This window comes from Platichthys flesus, chromosome 17 (genome assembly GCF_949316205.1).
Source record: "Platichthys flesus chromosome 17, fPlaFle2.1, whole genome shotgun sequence".
Classification (NCBI taxonomy): domain Eukaryota; kingdom Metazoa; phylum Chordata; class Actinopteri; order Pleuronectiformes; family Pleuronectidae; genus Platichthys; species Platichthys flesus.
Genome location: NC_084961.1, coordinates 19,296,959 through 19,317,360, shown reverse-complemented (window position 1 = coordinate 19,317,360; position 20,402 = coordinate 19,296,959). Strand labels below are relative to the sequence as shown.

General features: G+C 42.1%; 2 protein-coding genes and 1 long non-coding RNA gene across 5 annotated transcripts in view; 1 reads left to right on the top strand and 2 right to left on the bottom strand.

Annotated features, from left to right (window-relative positions):
- eepd1 (endonuclease/exonuclease/phosphatase family domain containing 1) overlaps window positions 1-2,604 on the bottom strand; it is a 29,919-nt gene extending 27,315 nt beyond the window's left edge. Inside the window, exon 1 of one of the 2 annotated variants that reach the window (XM_062410163.1) lies at window positions 1,405-2,604. In XM_062410163.1, coding sequence (XP_062266147.1) covers window positions 1,405-2,249 — 845 coding nt within the window. In that variant the 5' untranslated portion in view covers window positions 2,250-2,604. The remainder of the gene's footprint in view (window positions 1-1,404) is intronic. The other variant, XM_062410165.1, reaches the window with a different exon arrangement.
- Window positions 2,299-13,099, top strand: LOC133972621 (uncharacterized). Its single transcript, XR_009924467.1, has 2 exons — window positions 2,299-2,421; window positions 12,652-13,099. It is a non-coding gene; the product is annotated as an uncharacterized LOC133972621 (long non-coding RNA).
- Window positions 11,726-20,402, bottom strand: part of LOC133972620 (septin-7) — a 22,884-nt gene continuing 14,207 nt past the window's right edge. Inside the window, exons 6-13 of one of the 2 annotated variants that reach the window (XM_062410166.1) lie at window positions 18,998-19,090; window positions 18,516-18,612; window positions 15,602-15,653; window positions 15,019-15,144; window positions 14,592-14,612; window positions 13,247-13,382; window positions 13,012-13,157; window positions 11,726-12,654 (exon numbers count right to left, since the gene is read on the bottom strand). In XM_062410166.1, the coding sequence (XP_062266150.1) occupies window positions 12,618-12,654; window positions 13,012-13,157; window positions 13,247-13,382; window positions 14,592-14,612; window positions 15,019-15,144; window positions 15,602-15,653; window positions 18,516-18,612; window positions 18,998-19,090 (708 nt within the window). In that variant the 3' untranslated portion in view covers window positions 11,726-12,617. The remainder of the gene's footprint in view (window positions 12,655-13,011; window positions 13,158-13,246; window positions 13,383-14,591; window positions 14,613-15,018; window positions 15,145-15,601; window positions 15,654-18,515; window positions 18,613-18,997; window positions 19,091-20,402) is intronic. The other variant, XM_062410167.1, reaches the window with a different exon arrangement.

The following is a 20,402-nucleotide window of genomic DNA, read 5'->3' as shown; positions in this document are numbered from 1 at the left end:
CTGTTGTAGTAAATTGTCTGTATTTTATATAGTCCTGATGACCACTCAAAGCGCTTTACAGTACAGTTCACTCTCACACATTCATAAAGTGCATCTGTGTGCAATTTGGGGTTCAGTATCTTGCCCAAGGACCCTTAGGCTTAGGACGACCACTCTAACCCCTGAGCCACAGCCCAGCTATAATCTCATGAATGTGAATTCACAGAGCTGCTACCTGCACAGATACACTCAGGGAAAAAGACCGCCATGGCTTTTAATTGGCCGACTACAGACTGTGCCGCTCTCTCTTTGCCTCTCTTTAATGTTCTTGTTCAAGTTAAAACTTGTCAAACACCAGTATCGTGAATCAAAGAGTCCGGTGTTGCGTCACACTCTCAGCTCGTCCTAGTGACAACAAAACAGGTTTACCCCCAGAAACCTGCTGCTTCTCTTGCCCTTTGTGTGTCCTGGGCTAAAGTATAATGGCTTCAAACACTGATGCAGGTTCATCATGGTTTTGAGACCAGGTTTCACTGGGACTACCAATTCTCAGACCTGGATCAATAAACCTTGGAGAAACTAAAGAAAATAGAGAATCAGTTGTTTCAATTTTAGTCCAAGTTTAGTCTAGCTTATTATGTTAAAAAAAAGGGTTAGGGTTAGGGTTAGGCAGCTGAATACCCCTCACCTCACCCACCCATTTCAAACACCAAATTAATGTTTTAGGGCCGGTGCTGCATGTAAACTGAAGCCAAATCTCAGCACCAACAGAAAGCATCTCACCTGCTTTTTCTTCTGGCGATAAATGGTTTGCGTTAGTCTGTGTGAACAATTAATTGTTGACGGCCTCCACGTGATCAGTCCACAGCACTAATCCAGAATGTTCTAGAGAGTTTGTGTTAAAACATCCCAATGCAGCAGCAGCAGCAGCAGACTGATCTGTTTGGCACAGAGTCAGGACTGGCAAAAGCCACCTGAGCCAGACATTAATCGATGTGGCTCTGATGGAACTGTGTCAAAGGTGGAACGAGCAAGATGGGCTGATCGCTGCTGGCCCACAACACCAAATCCAGGCTTTGGGCCACTGTTACGGCAAAATCTAAATTATACTTTAGATCAAATGTCCTAATCCAAATCAGCAAACCTCCAAGGCTCATCTCATATAGATATTTATTGATCCATTAAATAATTGGTTGGTTCAGTGACTAATATTGACAATGAAAACTTACACTAATATTTAATAGGCGTTTACATTTTATATGGTCAATGATTTTCCTCAGCAAACTATACACTTTAATGTTTCCTGGGCTCTTTCAATAACATGAAACGAATTATTTTAGTTATTAATACTTCATGAGCATATTTATTCACCCTCCACCTCACCTAAAGTTCAAAAGTTGTGTAAGTTAGGAGCAAGCTACTCACTCGTTCTCCAGCAGGGTCATGCACACCACCTCTTTGACCCCCGGGTTGTTGGCCTTGTCACAGGAGCAGCCCTGCAGGCTCCAGGTGCCCAGACGGACCACGGGCTTCCCGTCCCGCATCCCCGGCGGCGGCTCCACGTTGGGCCGCACAGACAGGATCTGGGCCGGTCCTCCGGGCGGGAGGTCCAGGTCGTCGCTCCTGAAGCTCAGTGAAGTCGGACTCGGGTGGGACTTAGTGCAGGTCAGCCCCCCGTTGGTGTTGGTGGACGCCGCCCTGGAGCGCTCCACGTACACCTGGAAGCGGATCCTGTCCAGCAGGGAGCTGTTGATGTGGGTGACCCTCACCAGGTCCTCGATGTTTTTGAACGGGCCGTTCTCCGCCCGGTACCCCACGATGTTCTTGGCTATCTTCTCCGTGATGCCGCGGATGCTCATGAGCTGCGCCGGGGTGGCGGTGTTGATGTTGATACCGGTGCAGGGCTGGTGATCCAGGTCTTTGCGAAGGGAGGACGGGGAGTGCTGGGACGAGCTGGTCCTGCTGGAGACGCAGATTTCCAGTTTTATCACCTCCAGCTTGGTGGCCCCGATGCCGCTGACCAGTGCCAGGTCCTCCACCTTCTTAAACCCGCCGATACAGTCCCGGTACTCCACGATGTTCTGCGCAACAGTGCGGTTGACTCCCGGCAGAGTCATGAGTTCCTCCTCGGTGGCAGTGTTGATGTTAAGTCGCTCCTGGTTCACCAGTATGTGGCCGAAGTTGCATGCCGCGCTGAATTTGCGCTTCCCGCAGCTGAAGTCCGTGGGGTCCTTGGGAATGGAGCGGTGGCAGCCCAGACTCCCACCCATGGCTGGAGCGGGTCACCGGGGCTGGGTGAGTGCGGCGGTCGGGAGGAGAAGCTGGGCCACGGCAGAGACAGAAAGAGGACGGGCTGAAACAACCATGACGCAGACAGCAGTGAGAGTCACAAGGGTTCACACGCAGGTTCTGACAGCATCGCTCTTCAATAGGTTAAAGCTGGTAAATACGCACCAAACATCAGTGATCCTTCGGCCCCCGGCTACATGCTGCATGTGTCCACACACACATACACACACACTGCCCGGCTCAGCTGCTCCGCCTGCAGCTGAAGCCTGTGTGTCCTCACAGCAACGATCCCTGAGACTTTGCCCTCCAGCACACTGCTGCGTTACTGGCCACAGGTCGACACGCACACAGACACGCACACACTTTACAATCATCTCATCAAAGTCACACGGGTTCATAGGCAAATCCCGGAAATCATTACAATACTTTTCAAAATAAAAGCAATGTGACATGTCACGTTGAATAAATCCCCGGGCGATTACATGTTGACATTTGTGCCAAATACCATGAGCATTTAATAATACCAACAATATGTGCAATATTACCTTTTATGAGAAATTTCACTATTCATGTGCAAAACGGTATTACATTTTTTTCAAGTGTAATATTACTATTAATTTGCAATATAACTATTCATGTATAATACTGTAGTACAGTTTTAAAAATTTTCATGACCAATATACCTTTTGATTTTCAACATGATTGTGTTTTACATGTTCAATATTACTATTCATGATCATATTTTTTTTCAGTTGCAATATTCTATCCATGTGCCACATTAGTATTCATGTGCAATATAAACAATGATTAGCCTCATATTGTGATTATGTGCAATATTACTTACATTTCACTTACTCCTAATATCATTGCATTACTACTTCTATTGCCACTTTAGTTTAGTGTCGAAAGAATTTTTATTTTCGTTTCTATTGCCATTTTGTGCTTAGTAGGTGTTCTGCATTTACTCTTAGTATAAATACTAAGATACACTTTGTTTTTATTTTTACATAGTTGTCATATTTAATACTCTATTTATTTTTTAAATCTATTGTTTTAATCTATATTGCACTGTTACTGTAATCTTGGATCAAGTTGGCACAGTAATTTACATCTTTAAGTCTTAAGATGTAATAATAAATGGAGAATACATAATTCATATTACATTTTGGATGGTTTTATTCCATTATTTATTTCTTACTATTACGTTATAACCATATTGAAAACTTGTATCATTTTTTTAGATATATATATATATATATATATATATATATATGTGTATAGATATAGATATACACACACACACACACTTGGCCATCCATAGAAGACAATGAGTCTAATGTTAATCAATTCACATAATAAAGTAATTAAAAACTCTTTAACAACCATATGTGAATGAAAACAATGTGTGTATTTTTCATGCAGGTATGCTTTGAGAAATTTACCTTGAAATTATTTATTTATTTGACTGGAAGAAAATAAAACAGTCTCTTGTCAACCTGTTTTTTATATTGCAATTGGACAATGTCCTCCTGTTGCTCCAGCAACGGCAATCAATTGTATTTCTCACCATAGATGTAAAATATTGATGTGATGCAAGTGGTGAAAGCATTCACCACTGTGGCCTCAACTGTTTCAGGAATGTAATTACCACTCTGACTTCTTCAGCTCTGATCCTGTCTGATTGAATCAGTGTAGCATTACACTTTGTATTACAGACAAGACACATGCTTTTATTTCAGTCTTTATCAGCAAAGCCTGTGATTATCCTTTATCCTAATGCCTTCTCACTTCTGTAATGGTGTTAAAAAAGTCTCAGTCATAAACATAATAAATCCAATTTCTTTAAATATATCTTCTAAGAAGGTTGCAGAAGGTTCCTGTAGCACGTGTAAAGGTTATTAGGAGGTGGTCCTGAAGAGGTTTCATAGACTCTTTTGGTTGGTTTCTACTAGTGGCACTTGGTGGCTAATTGATGTGGTTGCACATATTCTTGACAGAGATTGATGGATTTCCAACCACAACAAGGACCAGTTAAGTTCTTTTGAGTGCATACTTTTGAGATAATTTTTTGTTTCTTCTTAAGAATATTCTGAGGATTTCAGATGTTCTTAAAAATCTCCAGCTAGAGATTCCAATGGTTATTTTAAGGGTTTAGGATTCTGGAGGGATTCTAAGGAGGAAATTAGTTTGAAGGAAGTCCAGGAGGTCACAGGAGTTCCTGAGGGAACACTGGGGTCTTTTGGAGCTCAAGGAGCTTTGAAATCATGCTAGCTCCTGCGGTTCTTGATGGTTCTATGGGTTCTTGTGTGAGTTCAAGCCAAGTGGTAGGTATTTAAGTTGGATCTGGGTACGATTCAAATGGGGTTGCAGGAGATTACAGAGTTTAAAGGATCCAGCTGTTCCAAGGGTTCTTAAGGGGTTTCCAGAAGTTCTTGTTACCCCCAATTTGGGTTACTGAGTATATTGGTGAAGAAACTCTGGGCAACTTTATGAGAGGTCACAATGATCTTAAATTAGTATTTTAAATATCAGTAGGGGATTACAGATTTATAACAGGTTTTATCACAAAGGTCCTTGAGGTCGTCCTGCAGGCTTAAGGGAAGTTCTGATTGATTTTAATGAGTTGTATAGAAAATCTAATAAATATACAAAGTTTGTTTGAAGGTTTCTGTAAGTGGCCATCTGGAATTACATTAAGCATAATGGAGGTATCTAGGCTTATTATTTATTAAAGGTGGTTTTAATGATGTTGTCTCTCTCTGGAGTGTTATGTAATGTATGCACTCTGTTGATCTTGTCAAATGGATGTCATGTTCAATTAGCAAGTAATGACATGGATACCTGGTCCTGACAGATCTACATCATTTGATGCAGTCAGTCAGTTGTGTAACATGATCCTCACGTGATAGTGAGAGGATAAGCCACTCTTCACATCACAGCTCTATTTACAGCCTGGATCCCCATGGGTTGACTACTGGACATTGTCACGCCGGACCTCACTGCTTATGCAACATGGATAAAGATCAAGCCCAGAGGCAGCATCCAACTGACAAAGAGACTCAAAACCAAAGTAATTAACATTCACAAAAGTTAAGGGGATTTCAATTGGTGATATGAATTTTAAGAATACAATGAAGATTCATGTTCTCTCGTGGTACCTTCTTCTGCCTGTTGTCTTACAATACCAATCCTGGAGGTCTTGACAGTACTAGCTTTTGCCCCACTTTCCCAAGTCGATTGAAGACTTATGTTGGGTTATGGAAAAGAGTGGGGAGGCTGTGGCTGAGGGGGCAGAGAGGTCGTAACCAGAAGGACAGCGGTTCGATCCCAGTTTTTCCATCTGCATGCCGAAGTGTCCTTGGGCAAGGGACTGAACCCTGAATTGCAACTCATAGAAAAAGTGCTGCCCATAGATGACATCCACTGTATGAAAGTGTGTGAATGGCAATAAACTGTACTGTAAAGCGCTTTGAGGGGTCATCAAGACTTTGTTTGTGGCCATGTTTTGTATCGTCATGTGGGTTGACAAATTCGGTTTTAGTGTACATCCCTGCAATTGGCTGAGTGTGTTCACCTGTGTGACCCGAGGGCACAGCAGACCAATCGGCTAGAGTAGAGGCCAAAGCTGAAGAGCTGTCTGGTTGGGATGACTGTGGCGTGATGCTGTGGTGCAGCAGCGTGTGTGTTTATACTCCACAGAGTAACTGTGAGTCCAAAGGGCTCAGCTTTTGTTTGAATAAGCCTGGGGGAAAGACATCTAAGGTTACATCCATACTGTTTTGTTTTTTTAATTACAAAGGCCGTTTGATACAATACTTTCCTGGAACCGTCTTATGGCACTCGGCACTAATCTAATTCATATGTAACACTTGGAATAATAAACATCCTTAACAGTAAAACATTTGTCTGCTTTTTGACTGTAGACAGGGAGTTAACCCAAGCTTGTTTCTTAGCAACATCATTCCTCTGAAGGGGATTTTAGCAGTGAGTTTCTCAGAATGGTCTAAATGTAGTTAACAAGAACAACATACTAGGGAAAATAGATATTTTAAAGTGGTGGTTGTGGCTCAGGAGGTAGAGAGGGTCGTCCACTAACCAAAGGGTCGTTGGTTAGATCCCTGGCTCAGTGGCGGTTTTGGGCACGGGTGAACCGGGCAGCCGCCCGGGGCGGCACCTTCTCATGTCATGTGGGGGGCGGCATGAGCACTTAATAAAAGTAATCTGTCATATCACTGTATGTGTAATTGGCAAATTGGCGCCCCTGCAACTGCAGCGCCCCTGCTTGATGCTGTGTCAGAAAGAGGGGAGGGGGCGCGGGGGACAGTTCACCTCTGGGTCTCCCAAATGGAATGGACAAGGGGGGATCCACTGTATAGAGCAGTGATTTCAAACTATGTGGCACGCCCAATGTATTAACGTCCGCATCTCTTTAACGGCGGAGCAGTAAACAAATTGGTCTTTAGCCGTAGACAGGGGTCTGCAACCCGCGGCTCTGAAGAGCCGCCCCTCTGCAGTGGCTTCCTGAACAGTGTTGTGTGTGTCGCGGACAGCACCCCGCTCCGCTCACTCTCTCAGACACCCACACACAGTGTTGCCAACTTAGCGACTTTGTCGCGACTTTACAAACCCTCATGGCGACATTTTTTTGTCAAAAGCTACTAGCGACATATCTAGCGACTTTTTCTGGTGATATTGGAGACTCTCTGGTGTGATGTGCAGCAGGATGATGTGCGCCACAGGATGATATGCGGTGATGATGATATGCGTTGCACGATGATGTGCGCCGCACCATGATGTGCGGTGATGATGTGCACCTCAGGATGGTGTCTGCAGCACGATGATGTGCACCGCACGATGATTTGCGGTGATGATTTGCGCGGCAGGATGATGTGCAGCAGGATGATATGCACGGCAGGATGAAGTGCGCGACAGGAAGATGTGCGCTGCATGATGATGTGCACTGCGCCACAGGATGATGATATGCACTGCAGGGTGATGTGCGCTGCACCATGGTGTGCGGTGATGATCTGCACCGCAGGATGATGTCTGCAGCACGATGATTTGCGCAGCAAGATGATGTGCAGTGATGATGTGCGCCGCAGGATGATGTGCAGCAGGATGATCTGCGCTGCAGGATGATATGCAGATGTGGGCCGCAGGATGATGTGTGCAGCAGGATGAGGTGCGCCACAGGATGAAGTGCGCCAGGATGATGTGTTCCGCCGGATGATGTGTGCTGCACGATGATGTTCACGGCACGATGATGTGCGGTGTTGATGATGTACTCTGCAGGATGATGTGCGCTGCACGATGATGTGTGCCGATGATATGCGCTGCAGGATGATGTGCGCAGCAGGATGTGCGCAGCAGGATGATGTGCGGTGATGATGTGCCCCTCAGTATGATGTGCGCTGCAGGATAATGTGCGCTGCACCATGATGTGCGCTGCACCATGACGTGCGGTGATGATGTGGGCTGCAAGATGAAGTGCGCAGCAGGATGATGTGCGCTGCATGATGAGGTGCGCTGCAGGATGAAGTGAGCTGCAGGATTATGTGCGGTGATGATGTGCGCTGCAGGATGATGTGCGCCGCAGGATGAAGTGCGCCAGGATGATGTGCACAGCAGGATGATGTGCACCGCAGGATGATGTGCAGTGATGATGTGCACCGCAGGATGATGTGCGCTGCAGGATGATGTGCGCCGCAGGATGACGTGCAGGATGATGTGCGGTGATGATGTGCGGTCAGGGCCGGTCTTTCCTACAGGCGACAACCGCAAAAAAAAAATCCCCCAAAAAAATAATTGCGCCCCCTTCTATATGTGATATGGCCCAAAATATTGTATTTAATTACTTTAACAGTAATTTAAGTAGTTTCATTAGATAAATCAGTAAATGACAGCAGCACTCAGGTGGAACGTTTGGCACCGGAGCAGTTTCAACTCGTCCTGTCTCTTTGGCCAGATAGAGAGTCTGGATGAGGGAGTGAATGCTCCGTGTCTTTACGGCTGCTGTATCCATCCTGTATTCTACAGGTTAGTAGTGGGTGAGAGTCACCTAACTCCTAAAGATCCGCTGGATCACCACGAGTTTCATTGAGACATGTTGATGTTGTTTTGATTTTCTACTTAGACTGGTGAAACTTAGAAACTCCGCTGGGCAGTGAGGCTGGAGACACTGGCGCACTAGGTGGGCGGGGCTACATTCGTCTGTATAGGTGTTTATTTTACCTGCACCTCGTCTTGCAGGCGGGTCGCGATAGTATATTGTTTACTTTAAAGTGTGTAGTTCAGCTCCGACACACACAGACTCTGTAATTCATGTATTGGTATTGTGCCTTATAAAGACCAGTTATAAGCTAATGTTCAATAGGTCTATATTGTAAATGTTTATATTTCTTTATGAGTGATAATGTATAGTAAAATGTTGGAGGAAAGAGACACCATAATAATTGAATGTATGTTTTATCCACTTTAAAATGAAGTTACACTCTGTGTACTTGTGTTTACTTTGAATAAGATGCAGTCTGGATGAGGAACTGAAGGCTCCGTGTCGTTATTGCTGCTGCATTCATGCTGTATTCTACAGATATACTTTGCTGCTGTGGTATCAATTTTGGGACTCATAACATATATCTCCAACCAATATTTTGACATAAAAAAATGAATCTAACATCAGGGTAAAATTAGGCAAAAATTGAGGTACGTACCTCCTTGGTGTTGTCAGAACACACTAGCAAATTGAGGCTTATGGCTGGAGTGTGTGTGTCCAAGCAACTCAGATGAAGAAAGAAATAATTTTATTTTATATTTAAGTTTTCGTGGAAAATCGTTTTGAAAAATAAAAATAAAATGTGTGTGTGTGGGGGGGGGGGGGGGGGGGGGGGGCGCTAGGAGTGAAGCTTGCCTAGAGCGCCAAATGTGCTAGGGCCGGCCCTGTGTGCGGTGATGATGATGTGCGCCGCAGGACGATGTGCGCCGCAGGATGATGTGCGCCGCAGGATGATGTGCGCTGCAGGATGAAGTGCGCCAGGATGATGTGCACAGCAGGATGATGTGCGCCGCAGGATGATGTGTAGTGATGATTTGCACCGCAGGATGATTGGCACTGCGGGATGATGTGCTCCGCAGGATGATGTGCGCCGCAGGATGACGTGCAGGATGATGTGCGGTGATGATGTGCGGTGATGATGATGGAATTGCGCCCCAGGATGATGTGCACCGCAGCACGATGTGCACCGCAGGACGATGTGCACCGCAGGACGATGTGCGCCGCAGGATGATGTGTAGTGATGATTTGCACCGCAGGATGATTGGCACTGCGGGATGATGTGCTCCGCAGGATGATGTGCGCCGCAGGATGACGTGCAGGATGATGTGCGGTGATGATGTGCGGTGATGATGATGGAATTGCGCCCCAGGATGATGTGCACCGCAGCACGATGTGCACCGCAGGACGATGTGCACCGCAGGACGATGTGCACTGCAGGACGATGTCTGCCTCACACATCATCTTGCGGCGCACATCAACACCGCACATCATCTTGCGGCGCACATCGTCCTGCGGCGCACATCCTCCTGGGGCGCAATTCCATGTAGAACCGCCACTGCCCTGGCACCTCCAGTTTATATCTCTTTTGGCAAGATAACGCACCCCAAATCACCCCTGACGTCATTGTAGGAATGGTGTGTGATAGAAAAAGCGTTGTGAATAGAAACGGTATGAATGTGCTTTGAGTGGTTGATAAGACTATAACATATATGAAAACCTTTTCATTCCACTTTTTCACGTGGCTTTTAGGATATTACAACTTTATTTTGGTTTAGAAAGTCTGAAACTTGTAGTTTCCTCTTTGTGACAAACTATGTCAGGTCAGCAGGCATATTTACAAATATTAGGTTAATATTTTCTTTAGAGTACATGTTGTCTCTAAGTCCAGGGTAAGAACCACCCTAAGTATCACTGCACAGAACCCTTGGTACCCTGCTGTATTTCATGATCAACATGTGAAAGTCCTGCGACTACAATACAGGATAACTAGAATCCTCTTAGTCACCCATCGTAACCTCCAAAATAATCTGTGTGAAGATGATTCCTTGGCCCCCCCGTCCAGCCTTAAAATAACCCGGACAGCCACTTCAAGCTCCCTTAGAATAAAGGGATCTTTTCAATGGTGCTGAACTGCCTGTCCATCCATCCGTTTCCCCATCACAAGCTCCCCCAAGAGTTCAATAAACTCCATCAATAATTCAAAATTCAAATTAAGACCCTTACAAGAACCAAGGAACCACCTCAACAATCCCTGTCAAACATCATAAATGCACCTGGAATCCTGATGAACTCTGTAAGCTTACAGTATATCCATGTTCTTCTTTTTTTATCGAAGATTGTAGAACAGATCTTTAGGAGGGAAGATCTTATCAAAGGTTGAAATGCTTTTAAAAAAACAAATTGGTTAGTCCTCAGCACGGTTACAGTTTTAAATACACCAAGAACAGGCAGTTAATGATTAAGTCACTGAGGAGGCTGGTTTTAGTCCCTGAGTCTGTCAGCAGTTTAATGCAGTAATGGGCTGCCACCTGCTGGTAGAAAAAATCTCAAGGCCTACATGTTAACTAAAATCATCTGGACTTTGAACACCTAATATGCTAAGGTAGAATCGATACACCGAAGCAAAATATTTATGGCTATCTATCTTTTCACCTGATTTCTGAATACTTCATAGAAAGATTCAGTAAATCTTATCTATTCATTTCTCCCTTACTACACTATATAGATAAAAGTATACGAAGATACAAAGTACATATTTAAGCTTTTGTTTCTCTCCTGGTGTCCATATAATATATTTTTACAAAGTGAATCAAATAGTTGTAAACAAAAGCAAGTAGAGTTGGGGCGAGTTTTTTATTCATGTGCTGTGCATTGTGGGAGACTGTGAGCAGCAAAGTGAATCAAATAGTTGTAAACAAAAGCAAGTAGAGTTGGGGCGAGTTTTTTATTCATGTGCTGTGCATTGTGGGAGACTGTGAGCAATACAAGTACTCTAAAAAATGTGGCTTTTTTGTTGCATACTGTCACTTATGGGCTACTTTATTTTGTCACTTATGTGACAATACATGCTCACACCCTGGTTAGAATTAGCGTACTGTATGGACTTGAGACACAGCTATTGTTTGGATTCTTACTTTCAATAAATCATTTTAAACATTACTCTGCTTCTAATCTTGTGGCAGCAGTTTGAGGAAGGGTCTCTGCTGTTTCAACACAATGGTTTCTTGAATTCGGTAGAAGAGCTTGACCGACCTGAACCCTGATCACTGACTTTGGGATGAAGTGGAACTATGAGCCTGTAGCAGGTCCTAACACCAAACATCAGTGCTGGACCTCACTGAAACATGACACGAGGAAACTGTTTGGTGTATTTCTTACTTCTTCATACTGCACCGAGACCACATGTTTTTTTTCCCCATCACAATTTTATTACGTGACTTTTTACAATAAAAACAGAAACAGGACATTACAAAATATAGATGCAGAACACAAACAGCGCTAAATGTGATATAAAGAAAGCCGGCTTGGTTCAACTACCAAAGGGACACCTGTTTGAGTGAGGATTCTCAGCTTCAGCTTTCTCATCCACCCACATCTAAGATACTTTTCACAAGCTGTCCACATAAATATTTGTTTGTGAAAAGAGTTTGATATAGAATCTGCACAAGAAGCTCCAATGAATTCACATAGAAGCACTTGATGAGCAGTTTCGTAAGTTCGTTACACTCAGCGTGAGTGCAGTCAGGTTTATAAGTTGGTTTTCCGAGAGCAGGGACAGAAAGCTCTGGCTGTGACATTGGAAACAAAATGAAAAATATTTCTATACCAGGGCCAATACGAAAGAAAATAAAATGAATACAAAGTAAGAAAATGTTACAAATGATTGAGGTTAAACACTGCAGATTCAAGGTTATACGCTTTACATTAGGAGGTGGAGGAGCATACTATCTCTGGAGGAGATTAAATGTGATACCTATACAAACATATGCATGTATGTATGGTAATATATATATGAACAGTGCCTGAGGTGAGCTGTAGCCTCTCAAGGAAAGACTGACCTCTTTGGGTTTTTTGGCATTAAAAAGGATACAGCACAGGTAGAGGAGGAAAAGAGGAAAGAACGACTTAACTCTTTCAAACCGTTTCAGTTTTTTGTGAAATGTGAAAGTATTTGTTTATAGAGTCGAAGCCATGATCAAAAATAGGACAGTATGACAGAGTGATTGGTCAAATTCAAGTTCTGGAGAAAAACATACAAAACAATAGACTATAACATTGGGTAGGTCCTGCAGCGTTATTAAAATATCTTCTTCTTTTTGTTCTTTTCCAAGGTTCTGCAAAAACAACAGGAGAGAAGAGTCGATCACTCAAAGACAGTCTGTGGGGTCTATTGTAGCTCATTGTGTCTCCCCTTCCTCCCACTCTCCGGAAAAGATAAGTATCTATAAACCATTTGGCTATGAGAGGATGAGTGGTGAAGATTTAGGTTTGAATTTATCACTGATATGAGATGGTAGAAACAGAGCTCTATATTCAATCCTGGTGCTGTTGCTGCCTTTTAATGAAATAATTCAACTCAGACTTGTGCCGAGTTCTATATACACTCCCTGTATGACTGCGGTCAGTCCTGAGAAGCATGATCATCATCAGACGTTTCATATCAGAAATCAGAAGTGTGTTGCTGCGTTTACCTGGAAGCATCCAACTTCTGCTGCTCCAGAATTCTCTGCTGGGCCTCCCAGCTGCCCTTCTCCTCCTCGAGATGGCGGCGTTTTTCTTCCAGCTCCTTGTGCTGAGCCTCTAGGTTCTTTTTCATTTGCTCGTGACGCCTCTGGAGCTAAATATCAATAAAAGCACAGCATGTAGAAAGGAACAAAACCAAATAAACATATGCATTTTAAATCAGCTGTGCAGCCTTATTGGTACCTCTGCCTCGGAGTCTCGCAGCTTCTGGAGCTTCTCTTTGACCTTCATCTCAAACACTTGTTCCATTTCTTGTTCCATCTTTTTCATCTTGGCCACATGATCCCGTCGCTCCTCCTCCATCTGGGCTAGAGGACTCCTGAGGACACAAACCATGTTCATAGAACCAGCACGAAGTGTGTGGGGGGCCACCCATACTGTATGTGACATCCCAGGTGAACAGCCACCCCCTTCCCACTTTGTGACTGCTGAGAGATGACAGTAAGAAGATGCAAAACCAGCGGGGGAAAGCTCCAGCTTGCTCACCTTCCCTGGAAGCCCTTTTTAATAGAAGGCTTCCAGCAAGGGTTGTAGCGGAAAGGTGATAAGGACTTGTCGGGAGAACAGGCATTATGTGAGAATAAACCCTATATCTGATACCAACCGTGTTGACCCGCTTCCTAATTCTCCAGCTGAAAAAAACGAACCTTTGTGCGACCATATTGTAGATTTTCCACCCTCTCATTGTTATTAATCGTAAATTAGCCTGTCGACAAGTTAGCTGGTTACATCTGTCAGAATAAGATGAATTGAATATATTAGTAGATAACGGGTTGATGATAGAATGGTACTCATAGAACTCATACAGCCCATCAAGTTTTTATAATGGAAAAATTAAAATCTAGCAATATGACAAACTGTTGATAAACTGCCCTTTCGTGCAATGTTAAACACAAATATTTTTATTAAAGTAAAAATATTGGAGCATAATGCTGCAGACAAACCAAACAACCACCCAAAATAGTGATAGACCTCCCTGGGGGTAATAACTGTTGGAGTAATGGTGGTTTTGCTGTAACCAGTTTGTTGATTTGTCCATTGAGCCTTTAGCCAAGATAGAAATATTGTAGAATATATTGTAAAACAAACTGACAGAGCCATAGGTCTGACTGCAGGCTCCCTATGTTTGTCCTAACTGGAGGGTGACTTAGCTTGTGTAGTGTGTAGCTATTAGCTGCACTTTAGATTCTTCAGTGGTTAATAAAAAGATGTGTCATGAAAAAGCAAAGCCTGAAGCCAAGCAAGCTGAGTGTCAAATGCTTTTGAGAATGACATTGATTTGATATTTAACTTGGGCCATATAAAAGCTTATAATAGATTTCTATGTTTTAATGTATGACGGTTTCTCGTATAAAATCATGTAATTCATGGGCAAACAAAATTTCTTTATAATTTTTCTCAAACAAATATATAAATTTCAAAGTGTTGCAAGTGAAAAACAGAAATAAGGAAAATCGTATGAGGCAGGGAAAATGAAAGCGGTCAGAGAGAGAGGAGTTAGGTTATGAAGAAGTCATACAACACTTACATGCCATCATCCGTCTCAGGTCTAAAAACAAACAAATGCACAGACACTTAACATGCAGCCATAAACCATGCATTAACTGGTGATTAATAACGGCTGCAGCCGGTGGATTAGGAGTCAGATGGTCCCTAAATTAGGGCTGTCAGATTAGGCACAACTGATACTGGGGGAGTGGGGGGGTGTTAGTGTTGCTGTGTTAAAGATTTGAGCTGACTTAGTGACAGCTTGCCAATTTTAATCAGTAGGTCACTCCCAGCGACCGTTGACCTCTGAACTGCAGGTTCCTCCACGGATACACAGTGAATCAAGTGCTCCTGATAAAACCAGGATCCCTCTGACAACAACATAATCCCATCAGTTCACACTACGAGTGTGCATTTCAAACAGCATGAACACAACAGTGCTGAGTAGAGTGCACGGATCCACTCACTTGGTAAGCTGTCCCTTGTTCTTGTTGTTGTCCACGCCGTTGTAGGTGACAGCTGCGAGCTTCTTGCTGCGGTAGTTCTCGTAGTGAACGTTGTTTGTCACATCCTTCAAGTCCTGCATGTGGGTCCTGGAAAAAAAAGTGAAATAAGCGCGGTGATAAATAAGCACATTTGCTCTTTGTTGAAGAACTCGTGAAGTGTTTGTGTGCTTTTCTGCTTGATAAGAATTTGCCTTGAGTATCATCACTTTATTATACATTTTCTACAACAAAGACATTTTATTGGTATTACTCAACTTCTAAACTACTTAGATTGAAGCACATTTGAATCAAACCTGCACGAGCTAAGGTAAATTTAAAAAACTTTTCTGTAAATGGATTCACCAAACGTTTTCTGCTTTCGTCCTTTCATCTGAAGTTTAATTGCGTAGTATTGAGTGACATCTAGTGGTAAGATTTCATTTTACAAGTGAATAACCTCACCCTCTTCTTCAAAACATGAAACAGAACTACTATATTGTATTTATTTGCAAACAACCATGATTGTATTACAATTAACATTGTATATGTTTGTGTTTCTGCTCACCTGATGAGCATGTTCCGAAGGATTGTAAAATCACAGTGTTCTCCATTTTCCACTGCGGGAGGAGACACACAGAGCAAAGTTTACATATGATCGCATGGCGTGACATTCAACCATCATGGACCCATTAATTGATTATGAATATAGCAGAAAGAGGACAAATAAGCAAGTTGTGATTCACAATGCAGAAGAAAATTTCAAATCAACATACCAAAGAACTAGAAATAGGAATTAAATAAAAAGGTGTTAACTGTACCTTATCATAATAAAATATACGTGTAGGAAATACTGAATTATAATGAGTGTTGTGTCACAGTGACCTTTGACGTTAAACCTCCAAATTCTAGTCTGTTCATCTTTGAGTGTCATAGTGAACCTTTATACCAATTTAAGAAAATTCTTCATGAGAGACAACCTGAAAATAAAATGCCTCCAGCTACAGCTGTTGCCAGTGTTGAGGCAAACTTATTACAATGACAAACGGTTATAGTTCATAAATACTTATTACCGCCCATGAGATTATGTGTTCATCAGCATTTGTTTGTTAGCAGCAGAATCATGACAGAGAAAATACTGGACAGGTTACCACAAACAACATGGAAGGATGAAAGAATGTGGTATGGGCGGGAAAGAATGCACTAGGAATTTTGTTTTCACCTTATGTGACAGAGCAAGATAGGTAGTTTTTCAACATTTCTGTTGATTTCCCAGGGAATTATTCATGGTTCTTTTATTTAAATGTGGTTTAAAAAAGGAACTGTTGGGCATTGGTGGAGGTATGTTCTCTACTGCAGTTCATTTGTTTTCAAAGCTCTGGTGTTGGGTTTTACAGGATATCATTTTGATGTATTCATCAACTGAACTACTGAGATAATGAACTTTGTTAAAAATAGAACATTGTATATATGCAGTGAGATGACATCACTTTCCGAACCTGATTTTCTAATTTCCTGCTCAAAAAGTTACATATATGATTTATTTATATAGCATTATATATAGGCTATATGTTTATATTACAGTCTTATCTATTATTTTGTGATATTAAGTGTTTTGCATCAAGTGAACAATTTAAGTTTACTTTGCATATTTAGGGGTGAATCTTAAAAAAAACACTATGCTGGAGAACTATGTGCTCACACAAACAGTATCAAAGTACTGTACAGCTACATTCACACAGGAATATATATATCTTCCTGTATGAGGTAGAATAATTAAAATGGATCCTAAAGCTTAATTTTCATTTTATTTCAAGTTTCTATTTATCAATTCATTAAATAAATGAAGACTATCTTTGACTAACACATTCTATTTTTCAAATCTCTCTTGGTCTAAGATGCATTTAAGGGGTCATCTATCCACTTTTCTTCCTGGGCAATATTTCTTATTCATCTAACCACATTTCCATCTTTCCTCATGTGGGAGACTTTGATTATTCAATCCATTAAAGTCCTCTTATTTTAAGACCTTTTGTGGATGTAGTACCAGAATCCATCGGCAGGTGGCATTATCTTCTGCCTTTTTCCCCTTCTGCAGTCCACTGAGGTTTCTCTGTGGTAAACTGACTTGCATATCTTCTCAGGAACCTTGCCCTCACCCTGTTTCTATATTTATGCCGACCGTGAGGCAAAAACATTTTTGGCATTCCAAAACATACTCCCCCAAACACGTCAAGCGCTGGTGGTAAACCAGTCTCAGAGCAACCCCCACCAGGGCGTGCAGCGCTCAGCTGCTGAAGAAGACACTAATCCATATGATGTGGAATGTTCCCTCCACTGGTTTTAAATAATCTGCTACAGTACACACGTGCACATCCAGCCACATTCATACTGCAACAGAGTCCCCATAAGCTGGGAGTTTTGTCATGTTTCATACGATGCCACAATGTGACAGCCGCTTCCTGTGTAAGGTCAAACACGACTCTCATATCCTGTGCTGCTGAAGAGAAACATTTTCACAATGCTTTTTTTCCCCGTTATATTATAGGTCATGCTTACTTTTCTCTGTTTGGTCATGAGGATTAGTCCAATTGCCAGTAGAATAAAAAAATAGAAGGCAACAGTGTTTGAGCCACGACATAAATGATTTGTCTCCAATAAGTGGTTTATTTTTATCAGACATGTGGGACTTAAATCGGCAGAAACAGTAGTAAGTAGTAATGACCCCTTGTGGAGTAATCTCATTATCTCCTTGTGGTCAAACGGTTGTTGTTTAAATTCTGTAAATACTCTGTCTAGCATTGAGGCCCACCACACATTTGCAAATCTGTTTTTGTTGGAATGTTAATTGATCAGGTCTGCTGCTACCAGGGTTATAATTATATTCCACGGCTATTTTCATGTGTCTGTATACAATCTTCAACGTAAACTGAGCCGCTTTAAGAACTTTTTAATTTCTAAATGTGTGCCTGCCTCAATTTTAAATCTTAAATAATGTTACTTGAAGCTGGGTTTGGCAAAAGCTTCATGGAGTTCTTTAAATTATCTTAGAATCTGTAGTATATGAAATTTACGGTCGAGATTTGCTAGAGTTGGTATTTTTTTTTATTCATTTATTACATTACATTTGAATACAGAGTGCAGCACTTTAATCAATGACAAATGTCCATATATGGAAACAAAGTGCATGGAATCAACTCTGTCAATAAAATAATTATTAAGAAATGGAGAAAGCAATTCTTTCAATTATTTGGTCCGACTCTCACTAATGCAGGCGTAGTCTATTTTTTTGTAAGAGCATGTGTGTGTAATCAACGGTGCGATGATAGCAAACCAAGAGCCCATGGATTGTTTTACTGCTTTACAAATCATCCACACATACAGCCTACTCAATAATCCCATAAAACGGCAGACACTGGTGTGTTTGCATGTGACAGATTCCTCTTAGTTCGGCTTAGATCATTTGACCTTCAGTCTCTCACCTTCAGCCACACCCCATGGGTACTGCCTCCCGCGCACTGGCTTTCCATTGACCTCAATGATGGTGTTACTACCGACCACTGCCAGGGGTAAACGATCCTGCAGAGACGGGAGGGGACACAACTGTTGCATAGCTGACACATAAAGGCTAAAAATACACTGTTGGCTATGGCTGCGTGCTACCATGACATTAATCCAAAGACGCTGCATTAAGGAAACAGCACAGCACGTGACCTAAAAGTTCCAGTGTGTAAGATTTAGGTGAAAGGGATCTAATGCTGAATAATAACAATCCTAGTGGTGATTTCAATAATGTATTTCACCTAAATTGTGCAAATTATTTTCTTCTTTACACTAGAATGGTCACTTTTATATTTATATACCCTATTAACCATAGATCCATATTTTGTCCAACAATGGTCAAACTAAGAATGATATTGTTTTGATTTAAAGTTAGATGGAAGGTTGTGTCAGAAGAAGAAACCTTGATTTTCCTGATCATCTTCATCTCCTCCTCATCATCCGTCTCTAGGAACTCGTAGATTTTGATTTTGTGCTCCTGGATTTCTTTCATGATCTGCACACAGCACAAAGAAAAAAAGTGAGAAGCAGTGTGAGATGGAAAGTAGGATGAGTGAGCAGCATGGGGAAAAAACAGGTCTGTAAACATCAGTAGTTGTACTGGAGGTTAGTAGACACACTCCCACAACCACACAAATACCATTATGTGAACTGTACTGATGCTATATTTATACTGGTCCCCGAAAAGAAGCATTGTAAACAAACAAGTAAACACAACTTAAAGAGACATTTCAACGCCGCAAAACACTGTTGGGGCTTTCCCTAGATAGAAAATTAATAAATTATTATCTATATATTATCCAAACAAATAACTATAAATAATATAAACAAAGCTGTGTTCTCTGCAGTGACTGAAGATTATATCATTGTTGATTAGGGTTATGGTGAAATTGGTTGACTCTTATAATACACACCTGATTTCTTTTTTTTTTCTTAAAGAAATTTGAAAAGTTTCTCAAATTAATTTTCTTTATTAATTAAAATTTAAATTTAAAACAATGGGAGGAGGTATGCACAGGTACAGGTGCTGCCATCTTGCACTGGTCAGTTGGAGAGACAGTGCAGTAGAGATCATGGGGCTGCCATAACATTGTCCTAACAATACATAGGCCCAAACAATCACTAGTCAGTCTCAGCTGTCAGTCAGTGTGATAAGAACTACCTACATGACAAAACGTCCATGTCCCATCTGCTAATACGGAGGGAGCAGGGTGTATGACATGTAGTGTACTGCAGCCAGCAAAGAGGGGGTGATACAGATATATTCTTCTTAGCAGAGCGGTCATCTCTTCCATTTATATATACACAATCCGCTGCTTGAGGATCTTGTTGTGCTTAATATACCTGCTTCATATACCTGCTGACTTTGAACCAAAGTCCTATGAGAAATTAGTGTCTGGGAAAGAGTCAGCTCAATATGGTAAGTATGATTATATGTCTGACACACGAGACAAAGTTACCAGGTTTGATGGATTCAGAGGGGCAAATACAACAGGGACGTGCTGAAAGGAAGGATGGAAGGCAACAGCCGACACAACTTTACCCCAGCGCCTGATAGCGAGGCACCGACATTGACTGAGCACCACAAACAGAGGTATGGGAAACTGATTTTGCTGCTGTGGTCATGGCTCAGTAATGCCTGATGGCAGAAGGTCACTGTTTTGGGGGGGGCGAGGTCCATTCCCCTTTAAACGAAAATGATCCATAATTCATTCCACTTTGATAGCCTCTCATTTCTGCAACTTCCCCATCCCCTAAGAGATAGTGACCTGCATGTCCAGATAAGAGAATGTGTGTGTAAAGGTGAG